Below are 19430 nucleotides of genomic sequence, written 5' to 3' on the forward strand. Positions count from 1 at the left end.
GTTGAGTTGTAGAGCAGATATTTACCGAAAAACCAGGATACAGGACAAAGACTAGGCAGTCTAGCCTTCTGTACCAGACACTTCTATTGATCATGACTGTCCGATTTCAGTGCATCAAATTTCATTCAGGAGACCAATTATGAGGAAATAAACAAAACATAAACAGATCAGTTGCATCATTACAAGCAATCGGGAGAGAGAGGGAAATTTTCTATTGCAATATATCTCATCACCATCGTTAGGAATGCATTATTTATTGAATGTTTTAGATGACAAGCACAGCATCTTATTTCCATGGCGATATCACTTATGATCATTAGCAGAGGTAACTTCACAACCCAGTGGAGTTTTGAATAGTTTGACCATGACATGTCCTTCATTATATTGAATCTCCTTAGACTGTTGAAATCTAAAAACAACAGTGGTGATCAAATAAACCTTTTCTTTCTAGTAGTGACAGCAGTGAGCATGGCAAAGTTGTATTCCTCTTTACACCAGTCAACTAAAACTTACAAATAAATTCAAGAGTAAGATTTGTATTCACACGAAAGAAACATTTTGATGCCAATGCACTTTTGTCCCTGCCCACAAAATTAAAAAGGAAACAAAACTAGATCTCTTAGACTTTGAATGTCGCTTCAGATGCTAACATTTTTTATTTCAGTGAAACCTAATTGTAACAAGAGTTTCATTGTTATATTGGATATCTCATTATATCGTGTTATATCAAATTTGCAAATATGCGCACACGTTTTATCGTGTAAGTAAAGAGCTGCAATGAAGGAGATAGGCAAGTCCTGAAATAGATTTTCTTTTTGAAATATATTCAGTATCTATATTAAGGAGTTAGTACATATTATTGTATTTGATTTTTAGTTAAAATTTAGGTGTATTCGGCAGTTCTTTTCACATGGACGTGTTATCTGTAAGAATCATGGAGAAAGTACATGTACATGTATCAGTTTCACAGTACATCGTATCGTGTACAATGCAGATGCTGAGCACATGACAAAGGATAGTGAAGTGGCGTCAAGTTTTGTCATTAAAGATAGTAGCCTGCATTTGCAGTCTCTTGAAATTTTTTGGCTTCATTTTGGCTGAAGATGTGATTTCACACTAGGAAGAAATTTATGAAGTCCTGAGTTCAAAACTCATTTAGCTTTTACATGTAATTGTGAGAAATTACACCCTTAAAGAACATACTGCTTGGCAGTAAAAAAAAAAGCAACAAGAATTAAAAATATAGTTATGTGTATACAGAAGGTATATTTTTATTTAAGAAGTGGAAGAATGCACTTATCAAGCATACAAAGTCGTGACAACATATTGTACAAAATATTTTATCATTCTTCATGAAAAAAAAAGACATACTGAATAAAGGAAAAAAACAAACATTTCAAGTGTGCTCTGTTATGGCAGCTCCAGTTGCCTATGGAGCAGTTGTGGCTGTCATCATCAACTTGTTACACAAGTAAGATGCATTAAATGTTGGTGTGCCTACCACAAGTTGAAGTGTTGCTATTAAAGTCTCCTTGATTTTGCAAGAGGCCCCCTGAGAAAAAAAAACCAAAACAAACAAAGAGAGAGAGAGATGAATATCATTTTGTGTTTTAACAACAGAATTACAAAATGTATTTAGATGCCTGTAGCGTGCAAGAATCTCACTGACTTTGATGTGTGAGTATGAGCAGCTGTAGAGGTGGCCTGCTGAAGACAATATATACAAGGCTGACATTAGAATGGGTACTGTGGTATCTAGATTCTCCTCAATTCACATGTGTGCTTGGAAATTGGACTTTGCAATATTTGGAAACCTGATGAAGTGTAGTCCATGTGTCGTCCAATTTTTGTGACTAAAATATAGTGATCCTTCAGAAAACTACTTGTATTGATGAGTGAAATGGGCAAGATTTTTATTTTTCAGTGCATCTCTATTTAACATTGCTGTCATAATTTTCCCAACAAGAAAGCCCTGTAATGGTCAGTAGATGTTATAAAACAATATGCCATAATTGTTTGCCAAACGCAAAATCCCTCAGCCTTATATAGGCTGTGGAAAACTTATAAACAATTATCACAATTGATGTGTCAAACTGTCAAATGTGAGTTATTACAATCGCTCCTTGTAGAACTTCAAATTGTGGGTGTTAGAGACTTTTTGCCTCTGTGGCTACATTTAGCCTGTCTCGTTTGCTGCAGATGTATCAATAGATAATGGACAAAGAGGATTTATTGTAATTATACCATGTACTATTCTTTGATGCATTTTCCCTCAGCACATTGGGATACTTTTCTTTGTATAACATGTATGCCTGCCTCCACGTTATATGGCAACCTGGGCCCTGTTGCATAAAGCCTTAACCAGAGTTTTTCTCATGGTTAAATCCAGAAACTCTGGTTAAGAATTTTTAACCAGAGAAATTGACTAACCATGAAACTCGGGTAGGCACCCGCCTCTAACCGGAGTTTTTCTCAGGTTATTTATGCAACAGGGCCCTGGTTGATTTTACATATTTGAAATGTGTATGTGACATAAGGAACAAGAAGGTAAATACGTACACACGTTTATCATTTCTGGTCAGTGGGGAGAATTGTTTCAGGCTTGTTTATTTTTATCTTTGATGCTATTTTCTTTTTTTGTTCATTATGCTTTTGGGATTGTGTCTTGCAATAAATAATTGGTGGTAGTATTACAGCCAAAGACAAATTCTGGAGTGCATTTCTGTATTTCACGTAGCACTATGTTACATGTCATGAGTTGTAATACATCATACGTGTACAAAATTCTTATTATCATGAGCTCTTTGATTTTCATTGGGTACAGGCTGTACACAATTATTACACACCACAAACGACATGTACTGTACATGTATACATTGTATATATATAATATATATGTGTCTGTGTGTGCACTTACCCATGGTGTGTGTAACGAGGACACACATACATGTACTTTACATTTAAACCGAGGACACACAGAGAACCGAGGACGTCCTCGGGTACGCAGACCATTCCAAACGGTCTGCTTTTGCATGCTTTTGCATGTAGGGGTACATGTTTGTAGGTCTTCGATTTGCATTATTGTAATAAGTCCTCAGTTGGATGGTAATATACGAATGAGTCCTCGGTTGACAAGAGTCCTACTGACACACAGGTCCTCGGTTATGTGGTAGAGTTCTTATGGGTAAAACAGGTCCTCGGTTTCCACCATAGACACGTATGTGTGTGTATGTGTGTGTGTATGTATATTTATATACAGTTGTATATACAGGGTGTATATATATTTTTTTCTCTCTCTCTCTCTCTCTCTCTCTCTCTCCTTTCTATGGACGAACCTGAAATGATATTTAATCTTTAAAATCAAGAATCTCCAATATTTTCTGCCAGGATTTCAATGTCATCTTATGTGATTATGTGGAAATGTTTACATAAAATTAATGAAGAATTATGAGATGAATATACAACCTTGTAAAGACACTAACAAGACTAAAACAACGCTCTAAACAGTACAATAATAATATCATATTGAATATCACATTTATTAATCAACATTACATTCTAACACCATATGCCAGGCTGTAATGGTAGACATAATTGTCAAGAACATTAAAGGTGTGTTCTCTCCCACCCTATCTCCCCCCCCCCAAAAAAAAAATAATAATAAAATAAAATAAAATAAAGGAGACAGTACATAAGCAAACAAGAAAACAAAAAAAATAAAAATGAAAATCAATGCACAATTCACTATCTATCCCAACTGGAACATACAGAGAATCTACTGTAAAACCTGAAATTTTCGTGAATTGGAGCCGACAGCCTTTTTCGAGGCATGAAATTTTCGCGAATTGCCACTGGCATTCAATGCATATAGTGTAGACAAGAACTTTTGAGTGTATTTTAATTTTGCGAATCTTGGCGCTCGCGAAATTTGCGAAATTAAAATGCATGCAAACATTCCTTGTTTTACAGTATCATTGATTAATAGGAAACAAAAAAAAGAACATATAAAAAAAAAGACCAACAATTAATGGGTGAGCATCTCTTTGGACTAATACTTGTTCTACATACTGCTGTCAGGTATGAGTATGGGTCAGGGTCATAGTGACAAAGTAGCATTCTCTGTAGCTCTGAATACAGAAGGGGTCAGTTTGAGGGTTGACCAAGAGCTGACCCTGAGTGTAGATGTCAGGGGGCTAGGAGGCAAATGACATAAAGTAATATGTATCAGGGGGCTGGTTTTGTCCTTTGGTGTCCATCCCTTCATGCCAGTAGAGACTTAACTAGCTGCCTCAACAAAATTACTCCTCTGAAACACAATTCCCTTGTTTGGGACATTTCACGTGCCAAGTGAATGACCCTTTTGCTACAAAATGTGTGACCCCCTTTAAAAATAACTCATGAGGTATGCTTTCTCCACAAAGTGCTCAAACGCTCCAAATTTGGCACAGTATGGCACGGTACTCTTTGGATTGGATCGGTTTTGGTTCACTTCTGAGGGCTCGAACGCAGCCTAGGACAGAAAAAAAAATCCAACAATCAGATCTGTTTGGAGCCAGTGCAGATCAACTCAACAGGAATCCATTCTGCGAGCAAAATATCAATCCTTGTCAATCATCAATTGTCACATGACCTTCCGTTCCAGCTTGAAGTAAGTGTCCCATCCCATATGGTCACACTCTGGCTAACAGTGAATGGGATTATTGCAAAAGTCTGATAGAATAGTGGTCATCAGATACTGGGCGGGGCTATCTCTTCTTCCATGTGAACTTCTTTCTGGCTCCGGCCTGTCCAGGCTTCTTCCTCTCCCTCAGTCGTGGGTCAAGGGTCAATAGTCCAGCTGCCAGGCAAAGAGAAGACCAAAGCATTTGACCATTCCCTCAAGAAAAATTTGTCGTTTCCTTTAACAATTTGCCAAAGATTGCCTAACCCAACAAGCAAACAAACAAATAACAAGTAACACAAAAACAAAGTAAAAATTTTCCTGGATGGTCTGCATCCAACCTACGGATATTTACACTCACTTACATGTAGTTACGTTTAATTGCAGTTACTTGCTTAAGTCTGCATGCCTGGCAACTCCTTGTGAAATTTTGAAGGCTTGATGCTTTAATTTTGCATTTCACTACGAATCAGCTACAGCAGTTACATCTAATTATGACACTGCAGATGCCTGCGTCCATGCTCCTTCCAATTGTCCATACCTATCTGTGGCAGACATAACTCAACGTAAGTGACTGTTTGACCATGGCTTTAAGTGGAAACAAACATAAAAGGGAGCCTTGATATAACAAGTTACTTGGGACTACTGACATTTCTTCGTATTTTGCATCAGGCATTTTGTTATACAAGAGATAAAAACAAAAGAATAATAAAAAAACAATGAACGGGACCTGTAAGAATACCTCATTATATCATATACTTGCTATATTATATGACCTCATTACAACAAGGACGCTAATGGCTTTTTGCGTTGGCTGTGCTGACAGGGTAACAAAACCAGAACACACACATGAAGAGGGGGTACATGGATCTCACTCCCCCCCCCCCCCCCCCCCCACTCCCTTCTTCGAAGCTCACCTTGCCTCATCTGTTCAACCTGCTGCTGATCCACAAAGCTGCAGAGAGCTCTGGACGTGGCCAGCCTGATGGCCCCTGCCTGGCCGGTCAAGCCCCCATCCTCCACCTCACACTCTAGGTCAAACCGTCCCAGGGTACGGGTGAAGTGGAACGGAAACAAGATCTGCTCTCTGTCACACACACAATTCAGACACATCACAGAGAGAGATAAAGAGAGAGACACACACACAGCACTTTTAGTCTTGGCCGATGCTATGAATAAATATCTAAATCGGATCTAAAAATCCCTTTAATGAAGTTACTTTCTGTTTTCTTAAGTCATTCTTCAAAAACTACTGACTCTCAAAGTTATGATGCTAAAAGTATTAACAAAAATAAAATCAGTAATACACTCTTTTTACAGATAATGGGTTCTTGAAATAACGATACAAAAGTACTATACTATTTAAACACACAGCTTGTCCAAGTTTCATTGCCTGACATTCAAGTGATACTTAGGACTACTTGTGGAACTATTTGGCATGTAAGTACTGATCATATTCTCACATGAATTGTTTAATATCTGTTGTTAGTCATTAATATAAAAGTGTGGCTACTCTGGAAAAGTGCCTGATGTTACATCACTACTCAGAATCAGAGATAACATGATCAAACTCATTGCCCATCACTTACTCAGCACTGACGATTTTTAGGGGTCTATCAAATTTAGAAATAATTTATTGAATTTTTGTTGACTCTCATCAGGGATGACATTTAGGTTTGTTGAAAAAAATCGGGGATCAAAATTTCAGGTGATTTTGATACATGGAAAAAGCACAATGCGTATAGACTTAAGAAAAAAAAAATCTGAAATCAAATTTAAATCTACAGAATATCATGCCTGTCTCATAAAGATGGTACTGGGGCTTTTAGGATGCTGTACCCAGATACAGTGGAAACTCGATATAACGAGATGGTCGGGACCGAGTCATTTTCCTCGTTATAGCCGATATCTCGTTATATCAGTAGGCATAAAAGAAGGCATAAAATAAAGACATTGATTTGCACATGTGGGACTACCCATCATATTTCAATCAATACTGATAACTTGATATTGTGTGTGAGGGAATTACTCACCTTTATGGGTAAGAAGATGTTTTTCGCCAAGGAAATCCAATATCAAGAATGTGTTTCTTATTAATTGTAGATGTTTGAATTTGTAAATTTATATAGCTTGCGATTGTATCAAGATCGTCTGTGGATTGGTATGTGGTTATGGGTGTGTGTTGTGTGGAAAGCTTGAATATGGTCTGCACAATGCTGTGTGTGTATGTGACACATTCTGTATGTACATTATGACTGCGTGTGTGTGAAGACGGGGAATTCCCTAAGTAGAAGGCCAATCACAGCATCAAATTGCCTCACACCTGCTAAACGTCATGATGATGTCATGTATACATATGGCCGTCCCACCACATTTTCTGCATGTATCAATGTGTGTGCACACACACACTTTACACGTACAACATGCAGTGCTAGCTGGAGTGCACTGAAGAAAATGACTATACGTGTGTACAAGACAGTTTTTGGCGCATCAAGCTTTACAATCTCGGAAGATGATAGCACAGGCGAAGTAAGCTTTACCGAAGGCATTTTGCTTTACCTCGCTATAGCAGGTTTGATTTACTATGTTTTTCTTTGTTTGGAAATCACAAAATTTATCTCGTTATAGCAGTTATTTCGTTATAGCCGATCTCGCTATAAGAGTAGCATTTTACATAGACTTGTGTGGAAGGAAATTTGGGACCGAGAGAATTTCCTCGTTATAACCGATATCTCGTTATAGCAGTGTTCGTTATACCGAGTTTCCCCTGTACAACCACTCTGCAAGCTGCATTTCCAGGACTCATCTCACGATATTCCACCAGCCACTTGGAGGCACTTACCGAACTCTGACCATGTTGAAGTATACCATGAACTCCTTGCCGTTGACCATCACCTGACCCTTCCCATGATCCCTCAGGATGACGCTGGCTTTGGCCATCTTCCGCAATCCCTCTGCCGTACTGAACGGCCTCCCACTTTCATCATGCTGTATCTGCGGGAAATAAGGAGACAAAAATGACAAACTATCATAAACGATACCCAATCAACTACAGCAAATGAAAACGTAGCCGGTTGTAACATGCCTTTGCAAAATAAAACATTAAATGCAATACTTATGAATCTATCCATTGAGGGATGTCTCCTTCTTCTGGAAGGCATTTAAAAGAAACACAAACAATTCATTGAAGGTTTGGGCTCAAGGGGATGGGAGACCTGTTTTGTGATGACATAATAACCTTTTCAAATGTCCATGTGATTTTTTTTTAACATCACTCTTTGTGGAAAAGTGAAACTTTAGACTTCCAAAGCATTGTTTTTTTTCTATGCAAAATACCTCTCTGTCCTATCACAACACTTTGTGACAGTCTAAGACTATCACAAAGTTACCGAATAAAAGAAGTTAAGAGTCCTGTTAATTGATGATGCAGAATGACTTTTCAGCAATGAACTGAAGGCTGTGATCAACTGTCCACTTCCATTATTTCAAAAAGAGATTGATAGCATCAAGACTAAAGGCCTGATTCCTTGAAGATCCAACAGCGGCCTTCAAAGGAGGGTCACTTCCAACATTTCATGCTAGACTTACCGGAGGAATGACCTCTTTACTCAGTACAGCAACAAGCTCCCTTCTGAACCCGTGGATGTAATCAGCAACCTCGCTGGCATACGGCAGCTGAAGGATGCGCTCCAGTAGATTGATGAAATTTTGATACTGTTTGATTTGGAGTTTTATGTGAGAAAGGAGGAGGAATAAAAACCAAGATATTAAAGGTACTTTTGGTTTCCTTTGTAACATACAATATCACATGGCAAATACATTAGAGGAAGATAATACAACATTGTCTAGATTTCATCTATCAAACAGCCTTATGAAAATGAATCAGCAGCCATAGCATAGACAAACTAAACGCTACACAATCATGGTCGTAATTCCCTATCATAAAAGGAAAATGTGCGGTATGAAGAAAAATGTTTTTTAATTTGCGCTTCACTTTCACTAAACTGCTTAAGTGCAAAACACCTTATCAAACTAAAGAGTAATTTATATGTTTAATGACTTTCTATGTATGACAAAGTTAACTGAAGTATGAGCACAATCATTTATGGCTCAGTCACAATTCTCTTATATAATCATAGGTCTTGCTTAAGAAATATAACGCACAAACATCTTGGGTTTGATCCTCACATACCTCAAAACACATGGCTTTTATCAGAACATTTGTCAAATATCATGTTGCTGCATAATCATACTATTCCATAAGGGAAACAATGATCACTCCACTTCATTCATACTGATGCTGATTCAATTTCATTAAAACTTATTACCAGCTGCATAAGCAGATCATTCTACTAGAGGGGGGGGGGGGGGGCATTTTTTTTGTTAAAACAAAAGAAATAAAAAGAAAAAAATTAAAGGGGGCATGGGCCCCCCCCTTCAATTTGTGAAAATAACATCGTTGTTAGTTGATTGTATTGGGAGCAGAAAATTGCACTGAAGCCTTTGAAAGAAACAGAAAAATTGTGCGTGGAGGTTTTTTTTTTTTTTTTGGTCGTTAGCCGATGAAACCTGGAAGTGGCACCAGAAATATTTTTGCCGTCCCCTCCCCCCTTTTCACAGAATTTTTGGATCTGCCCCTGAGCTGAGTTATGTTAGTATGCACAATTTTAAGAGTCAAGGATGATTCAGCATTGACAAGATCAAGAACTTCCAATATCTTGAAGAGTATTTTCTGAAAGGTTTTGATCACAGTGGCTAGTTATTTTCGTCAAATTTTCTATGTGCTTGTAAATATCTGTAAATAAATTGTATTATAATGTATAAAAATAGCAACAGTCTGCAAGAATCTTCAGTCTATTGAAGGAGGCAGACTTAATCAGAAGAAGAAGAAGAAGAAGAAGGTAAGAATTTGCTTTGTATGACTTACCTCTTTCTCTGTCAGAGTCTCTACAACTATTCTCTCAACACTCGCTTTGTCTATCCACTCACTCCTCGCCAAGTTACTGAGAAATAAAAAGAGGTAATAACGTTAGAATTTGGATGAACCCCAGGAAAGATGGTACCTGGGCACAATCTTGCAATGGTGGCTGATTTTGGAGTCAGTTATGATATTACATGCAATAATGGACAACACACTAAAATCATCCAGTTTGGCACTGGAATTTATAAAGTAATATGACCATAAGATGACAAAAAGTGGTGTCAGTTCCTGTTACATTGTTGGGAAGAAGTACCAAGCAAACAACTTTGCAAACAGTGATGTACGGTGAATGCTGAAATTTATTTACACAATGCTGTTCTCTCTCTCTCTCTCTCTAGCCTGGTCTCCAGGCCTTTATGCATAACATTAGTCTTAACTTCAGACACTTCATCATATATCATAACCAGAACACAACAGTCCCCAAGCCAAAGGTGGTGTTGGCAAAAGACATGCATCTTCACGTGCTTTTTATATCTGCATAGATAATTGTAGAATGTTGCATAGATAATTCTAGAATATTCTACAATTCACTCACAATCTACGTATAATAACCTTTACAGCACATACATGACCTGTTTTTATGACCAAAGCTCATAGTAAGCCAAAACCAATAACAAACAAAAACATGACACAAGAAACTTTGCTACGATTCCACAATTCCATATTAGACTAGACATATCGCTACGGCTACTGATATGCCTCCGCCATAATGCATGGTTCTCCTAATAGGTCTATAGTACAATGTCTTGACAATGTGTGATGACAGTTTCACACAATTGGCAAAATATTAAAAGGACAGGTTTGACACAAATGTGCTGAATGTTCACTTTCCTAGAACTAGGTTCAATTGGATGAATGATTAAAATGTCAGAGTGCAGGTATTTGGGGAACTGATGATTTTTACTTGACTTTTGACCCTTTTATAAGTTTATGCATTGAGTAATTTTCAAGGTATTGAGGAAAAGTATAATTTCAGTATCAAATGGGAAAATAGCATTATCTAAACCTGGCCTTTGACCTTTGACCTCACAGTTCCAAAGAGAATCACTGTTAGGTTGAACATGCATAAATATGTAAGTTTCATGATGATACCTGGAGTTACTTTCGAGATATGGAGGAAAAAGTGCAATTTAGCACTTTCACTTGACCTTTGACCTTTTGACCTTTGACCTTTTGGCAAGAAACTTCCCCCAAAATATATATTGGGTAATACATGCCATACATCAAGTTTAAAAAAAAAAAAACCTTCAGGCATATTGCATTCTCAGGAAAGTAGTGATATTTTGAGGAGTTGACCTTGACCTTTGACCCCCTGACCTTTGACCCACGACCCCAACTTCCCTAGATAATCACTGCCCATCAGTACAAGCATATATACTAAGTCCCATGAAGATACCTTGAACCATTTGCGAGATATGGAGAAAAACATGAAATTTCAATTTTTTTTTCACAAAATAACCTGTGACCTTTGACCTTTGACCCTGTGACCCTAAAATCCACACAAAGTATTATCCCCCAAGGATATACCCTCATACCAAGTTTGATGTAAAACCACCACACGGTTCTTGAGATATCGACAAAAACAAAACGGGACGGACGGACGGACGGACGGACGGACGACCCGAAAACATAATGCCTCCGGCCACTTCGTTGCGGAGGCATAAAAAAAGATGTATACAGGTAATATGCACCCAAGCTCTTCAGTTTAGCTGTAGCCTTGGTCAGCTCAGAAAATGACTACCAGAAGAACTCACACTGGCTCTGATTGGTGGATAACTTACACTGGCTCTGATTGGTGGATAACTTACACTGGCTCTGATTGGTGGATGAGGATCCCCTTGGCAACCATCTCATCCTCTTTAGCCATCACCTTCCTCATCTGGGTAGCTGTGTCCTGTGTGGAGAAGTAACAAGTACAAAATAGTAATTTTACTGATTGAAACAAGGAACCTGACCCGATAGCGACAAAATGTTTACATTTATATGCGATAGGGAGAATTATACCAAGTGCCTCTCTGTTTGTATCCATTCAAGTCATAGAACCTCCAGCAACCACATATCATAAAGCATATCATCTACAAATGCACCAACATACATTGATGACTTTGACACTATGAACTATGCATCAGCCAAATGATTCCTCAATTCAGGTGGTGTTACCATCCATGCACTGCAGACAGTATAATGTATAATGTACAAGTAAAGCAGAATTACAGATGACAAGAGGAAAAATTAGAAGAAAATGTAGAAGAGAAGAAGAGGAGGAGGTAGAAGAGGTAGAAAAAGAAGAAACAAAAAAATGAGAAAAAGAAGAAGAAGAAGAAGAAGAATGAGGAGAGCAGAGAGAAGAGAAAGAAAAATGAGAAAGAAGAAGATGACCTATAATTCCAACCTTCAAACAAATTTGGCAAAATTTGGCAAGCAGTCTTAATAAATCATTTTGGGCACTATGTGTACAGAACATAACTTCCTGTAAATCAAGAATGGCTGACACGAACAAACATCATGGCATATTACACTTTAGGTGGTAGAAGGCTTATTGGTGCAAGCTTGTTCTTGCCATTTGCAAGAGAATGAGAACATACTTGCCAAAACATCAGCAGTGGGTAGGCCCTTTTCAGGGCCACACACATACCCTAGAAAGAATTTGTGGTGCACTGTTAAGCCTTCTATTACACAATATTCTGCCGCCATGGAAGCCTTCAAAGATTTCATTGTATCACACCTTAGTGACGGCTGTGAGGAGAAGGAAATCCTAGCTTACGTGCATCAGGTTGAAATAATTTGGCTTCCCGGTGTAGAAGAGGCTGTCAAAGGGTCGACCATCCACCCCAAACTGGGCCGCCTTCTGTGGGGGATAGTAATCTGTAGGGGGTTTCATCATGGGTCTGGCTTTCTTCTCAAACAGTCCAGAAGGAAAGAGATACTCTATGGCTCTCTGTCGGACAGAACAGAAAATAATGTTTACTATCAAAGTATGCAGAATGAATAAGCATCAATTGGTTCTAAGTGAGATTGTCTATTTGTAACCTTGGCAGTAGAGGGTTGGAAGTAAATGCTAAACCGATTGTTTCATGTTGAATAAACACGGTCAAATTTTGCACTTCATAATATCATGTGCCTTCTTTGAATGTTCCCATCAGGAGCTGGGCTGCCCTTATAATCTGCCACTGAGCTTTTCCAGGTAATTTGTGAAGTAACAGCTGCAAGTCTGAAATTGACACATTAACAAGTAAAGCCTGCATGATATATTCACAAGTTATGCCCAGCTTTTCTGATTTCATTTTGTGAGCAAGAAGATGTATGTGAACTACAGTTGTATGAGTTTATGCATGACATGAGATGGTGGAATCGATACTTGACTTAAAGTGGGTCTGCATTGGTAAGAAACATGTCTAGCGCCATCATAAGGCTCATTTCTCTCTGTGGTGCCCAGCATGTCTCCCATAATGCCGAGCGGCGTGCATCAAAATTAACCCGTTCCATACTGAATTCCGATATTCCCATAGACTTAACACACAGATCACCAGGTTCCCGTAAACGTAGGGGATGGCCTAGCAGCGCAGCGACTCGCTTCGCTCCCGCATTATCTTGCGCAGTCCAGTGCGTACATTCACGTACCACAGATATCTAGATTTAGCTAGAGTCTATATCACTTCGCGATGCGCGCGATCTGCATGTATGTCCGGTGCTTTCAAACACTACGACACTCAGATCGTTTATTCTGATCGTTGTGTCGAACTTCAATCTGCGATTATGTCGCGGATACGACTTGGTAAATGCTGGATCCAGTAGGAGGAGATGCGAGCTGTTTATCTGCAAGAAATGAACAAGATAAACGTCGCCCTTGACGGCCCATCAAGCCATTCAACACAGGATGACTTTGCTGGTCATTAACTGCGGCGCAGTCTCCGGGGCTAGCTGGTCATCTGCTAGCTGCTGGATGTCCACCACTGGGCATCAGCACTGGTGTCGAGCCTGTGAAGCTGTGTGCCAGGATTGCGGGATCAACCCGTCGTGAAAGTTTCCACGTGCACTCAGACTGAGTCAGAAGCCTCTGATAAGCCAAGATGGGTGAAACTCAACTTGTATGATATACAATTGTACCTACTTTTTATTCAGTTGCAAATGACATTCACTGAACGCTGAATTTATAACCTTCCAAATCCATGTAACGACTAAACGTTACCGTTGGCGTTACTCGAATTACCGCTGCGTTGCCGTTGATCATCATAACATCGCGATGAACGATGACAAAATTTAAAACAACCTTATTCACATTTTTTTCAGTGATTATTACAATAAATACTGACGTCCAACTTACGACAAGAAGTGTCTATGATGACTTAATGACTAGACCTAGACCTAGGCCTGATTAAGTCAATTAGTGAACGTGTACGGTGTAGACCCATAACGGGCCACATCAGTATCACTATCAATCAGTATGAACGTTTTCATTTTAGCGTTTAAGGTTATTGTTCCTCACTAACCCAGCCTCAACAAATTGTGGAATGAAATTTCTAGGAAAGGAAATCATGATCAATTCAAGATATGTTATCTGTTTTCCAATTGCAATCTCGAGATATTAGCTTGGTGTCATTTCTCACATGCTTTTGTGTGATAATAATATTCAGGGCAGGGGGACAGCACATAGATATAGGAACCGCATGTAGGCCTTCATTTGTTCTGGTACTACAAGGCCTAGTAGTAGTACTATTACTACTAACGTTTAGATCTATAACTCTTACCGTCTAACTGTTAGTAGTAGCAAAGATTTATGTGTGAGAGATATTCGTATGTTAATGCATCTGGAGCTTTCATCACTCATGAGTCATTGTGTTGGACTTCATGAAAACTCAATAAAGAGCATGAAATTTGAAGGAATATTTTACTGCACATCATATAGATATCTAAATCAGCTGGCCCGACGAAGAAACCGACGGCCACATTACAGTAATTCACCGCCCAGCGATGTTTTTCTGCTCGCTGCGCTGGTATTGTGTATAGCGAGTAGGTCATTTGGCTGAGTGAGTGGATTGTCGTGGATCTCTCTCGCGACGAAGGTTTAGTAACCCGTTCCCTCGCGATCGGCCGAAAGATCGAGGCCGCGCCGGGCGGGCCGCGCCGGGCGGGCCGCGCCGGGCGGGCCGGGCTGGGCTCTCGGTACCCCACCATAATTATTATGCACTGCTTGTGTGTGTTCTCTCGGCTCTGTGCACAGCTGCTGTGAGATCGTGCGCTGACCGGCATATCATGCAGGCGCAAGGCGGCGATCAGCCACAAACGATGTAACCACAGAACTAGAGTTCTGACTAGAGTTCTATGGATGTAACCCGGCCACCGGAAGTTTTGATAGATGGCGCTCTTTACGAAAAGTTCTGGCATCAAAATAATGGCCAGTGCAGACCGGCTTTAAGATGTACTCACATCTACATCTTCTTGTGAGAAATTTTCAGGATCTTCTCCCATCATGTTAGCAAGATGACGGCGCCCTCGCTCAAACGATGCCTCTTCTCGCTGTATGAGAGCATCTACAATCAAAGAGGACATTAGAATTATACACCATGGCAACAAATAACATGCATTCACCATCACTTCCTTCTCTCTAAAGACAAAATTTCCTGACTAATAACATCAAGTGACAAAAACAGGTTTCAAACCAAAAATAAATCTAAAGTATCTACCATTCATCTTACTTTAAAGGTGCTGTTTACCAGTAAAACCACCTCCGAAATATAGCTTGTACCCTTCAAAATTTCAGCAGGGAGCTTGTAGGAAAGAGCTTAAATACATTTACTTGTAGCAGGTACATCAAGAAAATTATACTTGTGCCTATATACTTTTACACTCTTTATCCAAAGGATTTTCCCATTCACATAGTTGTATACTCATGACTCTTATCGAAGATTGTTTGCCTACTGCATAATGTCTATGCCACACAAAAGTCTGATAATACCCTGTGCATAGTGCTATTCTGAATGTGGAGGAAGAAGTTCCCTCTTTGCTATTATCACACACTGAAAGTATTTAAAGTACAGATACTCATGAATAGACAGCACTTTACAAATCTGCAGATTTTGTAGAGTAGTGCAAACCACTTTATCTTTCAACTAGTTAACAAACACATATTTGTCCTGACAGTGAACAGCCTGCAGAATGAAAAAGAATATTTTCTTGATGCTGTTTGGAAAGAAAAATAAAGAAGCAAATCATGTCAGACACATACATGTCTAACCTTTTCCCTTTTCAAAATGCAATAAGTCAATATGTTCTGAGAAAAAAACAGTTAGGGAGGATCATTACCATATGCAGTCCGCCGATCCTGAGCCGCTGCTATCATGGCGGCAAGAGAGTCCGATTGTTTCTGATCCTCCCTGCTGGATTGGGAGTCGGTCACCTGTAATCTGCATGGCTGATTCCTAGCCTGGAGGTTTTACACAGATGCAAAGAAAGAATAAACTTCACTTTCATGACTTGTGATCTCTCGTGTACTAACTTGAGTTGCACAATAGCAGGTACAGCATACATTGTATTCCACGAAATAAATTAATACCGTAAACAAATGAATATTTGTTTCAAAAAAGTCACAAAATAATTGTACTGGTCTGGGGTAGAGTAATTGGAGTAGATACTAGTTGTGGAGGGACAAAAAGCTTCACACTGCATCTGACAATCAACCCATACACCGACACAGAGCCCACATCTCCCAACATGCAACACAGCCACAAAACTGTTAAAAATGTTCACATTCTACCACAAATTTTACTCTCGTTGAGTAGAATGTTGGAATTGTGTAAGTACTTGTGGTAAATTTATAAATATCAGTCCATAGCGATGCCTTGCACTAAGTCCATACCTACCTACCTATGGATACCTATGGAAGATTCTGAACGCAGGCTGAGCGTCTTGACTCTTATATTCAGATTCAGATCCATTGGGCAGAAATGTCAATTTCTAACTGCAAATCCTGACCATCACTCCAAACCAAGGTTCAACTGCGCGCAGTAGATATTAGTTTCTACATGAAGAACTAGAAATGGTAGAATTTAGAAAGGCTGTCAAATTTTAGATGCCGTTGTGGTTGAATCAATTATGGCCAACTTGCGCTAGGCCTAGGCCTATATCTAGAACGATGGTAGACCTGCCTGTCTACTAGTTGAGCACGTTTAATCAAACACTACACTATAGTCTACACTTGCGTATGTGTACTCCCTCACACTCAAATAAAACAAAGAATATGTTCAAAGATATTTTTCTCACAATTCATAAATAAATCTAGTAATAATATTGATAATAAGCTCTAGAGTAAAATACTCCGTTTGCAGCAGGTTAAGGGCTTTCCCACACTGTAGTGTAAACAAATCAGGCAAATTATTTTCGACCATTTCATATATCATCTAGACAAGATTATTCATTAATGCTATTGTTTTCATAAAAAAATTACCAATGACAAACGCAGTTTTCCAGGGCAAAACCCAGCACAATTTTCGCTGATATGCGCAGTGACTAGCTCTGCTTTCGGCACAATGTACAATCCCTATGCAATACGCGTGTGCTCCGCGATCTTCAGCTGAACGCCTTCACATGTCTCACGAACATTGCGTAAGCGCCGATTCCCATTGCGAAAGCATGTGAAAATAGCGGGCACACATGCACTGGCTGCAAACAGGATCACAATTCTGGCGGTGTTGTTGATGTCTTTCTCATGTTTTTCTCATTTTTTTCGATGGCAACACCCACTTTCCAAAAAAAATGGCGGCCCACATCAGCTCGCGAAAGTTCTATTTTATGTGAGGATATGTTTTCAAAATCCATGAACATCGGGAAAACGACAAAAAATCCAGTTTCTTGGATCATTGTTTCTTAACCATTACGTTAAGAACTACCGAAAATAAAATTTTGGATGTGATATGTTGTCATTTAGATGAGAAAATTTCACCTTTGTCTGAGATTGTGCCCATTTTATCGGTTGGTTTTTGTTGATTGGTAGTGTGTTAGTATAAGTGTAGTGTGCATGTAACAGTGCAATGCTGAGTTAAGCGGTATATTACCTAGTATGTTGTACCTGCCGCGAACGGGCGCACAGTCGCATACTGCCGCAGTTACTGTAAAACGAGGAATTTTCGTGTGCATTTTAATTTCGCGAATTTCGCGAGCGCCAAGATTCGCGAAATTAAAATGCACACGAAAGTTCTTATCTACACTATATGCATTGAATGCCAATGGCAGTTCGCGAAAATTTCACGCCGAAAAAAAGGCCATCGGCTCCAATTCGCGAAAATTTCATGCCGCGAATCAATGCCGAATGTATGATGTTTTACTTTTACAGTACTCTAGAGTAACTGCAGTAGTATGCGGCCGTGCAGCCGTTCGCGGCAGGTACAACATACACGGTAATATACAGCTAAACACAGCACTGCACTGTTACATGCACACTACACATATACTAACACACTAGCAATCAACAAAAACCAACCGATAAAATGGGCACGATCTCTGACGAAAGTGAAATTTTCTCACCTAAATGACAACATATCGCATCCAAAATGAAATTTTCGGTACTTCTTAACATAACAGTTAAGAAACAATGGTCCAAGAAACTGGATTTTTTGTCGTTTTCTCGATGTTCATGGATTTTGAAAACATATCCTCGTGTAAAATAGAACTTTCGCGAGCCGATGTGGGCCACCATTTTTTTCGGAAAGTGGATGTTACCATCGAAAAAAAATGAGAAAAACACGATTGCGATCTTGTTTGCGGCCAATGCATGTGCACCCGCTATTTTCACGTGCTTTCGCAATGGGAATTGGCACTTACGCAATGTTCGCGAGACATGTGAAGGTGTTCAGCTAAAGATCGCGGAGCACGCGCGTATTGCATAGGTATTGTACATCGTGCCGCAAGCAGAAATACTACGTCGCATATCGCCTTTATCGGCGAAAATTGTGCCGGGTTTTGCCCTGGTAAATCATGAAAACTGCATTGGTCAGAGGTAAATTTCTTTTATGAAAACAATTGAATTGCGTTAATGAATAATCTTGTCTATGATATATGAAATGGTTGAAAATAATTTGCCTGATTTGCTTACAAGTTGGAAAAACCCTTAACAATGCTTAAACTGCCGCAAACGGGATATTTTACTCTAGGCCCCAATTACTTGAAGCCAGAAGGATTACTGGCGTGTCTAGACTTTCCACTCTCTCTTATCTGGATCAGACCTAAAGGTTCTATGTTCTGGCTAGCTATGGCCTGGATGATTGTAGGACCTAGATCACAGATGGACATAGATAAACCTAGATTTTCTACACGTAAGTTAATCATAAAAAGAAGCTAGCGCGTACCGCGGTATACCGCGTACCGCTATACCGGTTGGTAGGCCTATTGAACGGTCACTGTACGGGTCAGGTCTACTCATCATACTCGTGATAGCCTTGCCCAGCACAGATAGTAAGGTATGGGACTATGTTAAACGATGCAAACACGGGGTCATGCAACTCTTGATCTTGGCTATATCATCTTATTGGCATTTTCTACTTTGAGAGTTGTTCTCCAAAGGGAACATTTCTCATATCACCATTATTTAGATTGTATTTACTTACACAAATTGTAGGTGCTCGGTTCGTAAAAGGACCAACACGAAGAGTTTTGGAAAGAAGGTTGCCGATAACATGCCCACCCTTGTGCGCAGCCATTTTGCGACGTAGGGCCTAAATAAATAAAAATAAAAATGGAGGGAGATACAAAGCAATATGTTGCAAGTAAATACAGTCCATAATCTCATACGGTAAT

The 19430-nt window shown here is 39.3% G+C and overlaps 1 protein-coding gene across 2 annotated transcripts; it reads right to left on the reverse strand.

Moving 5' to 3' along the window:
- Window positions 1-4529: 4529 nt before the first annotated feature.
- LOC139738144 (small ribosomal subunit protein uS9m-like) lies at window positions 4530-19329 on the reverse strand. Of its 2 annotated transcripts, XM_071648806.1 has the most exons (10): window positions 19241-19329; window positions 15945-16065; window positions 15069-15172; window positions 12406-12579; window positions 11450-11535; window positions 9588-9663; window positions 8249-8374; window positions 7503-7654; window positions 5578-5747; window positions 4530-4837 (listed from the first exon to the last, which is right to left on the reverse strand). In XM_071648806.1, exons 2-10 carry the CDS (start codon window positions 15979-15981, stop codon window positions 4746-4748), a joined length of 1017 nt encoding a protein of 338 aa, XP_071504907.1. In that variant the 5' UTR covers window positions 15982-16065; window positions 19241-19329; the 3' UTR covers window positions 4530-4745. The 2 variants fall into 2 exon arrangements, with proteins under 2 accessions (XP_071504907.1, XP_071504905.1); XM_071648804.1 differs by lacking the exons at window positions 15945-16065; window positions 19241-19329 and having other exon boundaries at window positions 15069-15377.
- Window positions 19330-19430: the final 101 nt, after the last annotated feature.

The sequence above is a fragment of the Diadema antillarum genome, unplaced genomic scaffold, assembly GCF_040938485.1.
Source record: "Diadema antillarum isolate AM-2024a unplaced genomic scaffold, OU_Dant_1.0 seq00000724_RagTag, whole genome shotgun sequence".
NCBI lineage: Eukaryota > Metazoa > Echinodermata > Echinoidea > Diadematoida > Diadematidae > Diadema > Diadema antillarum.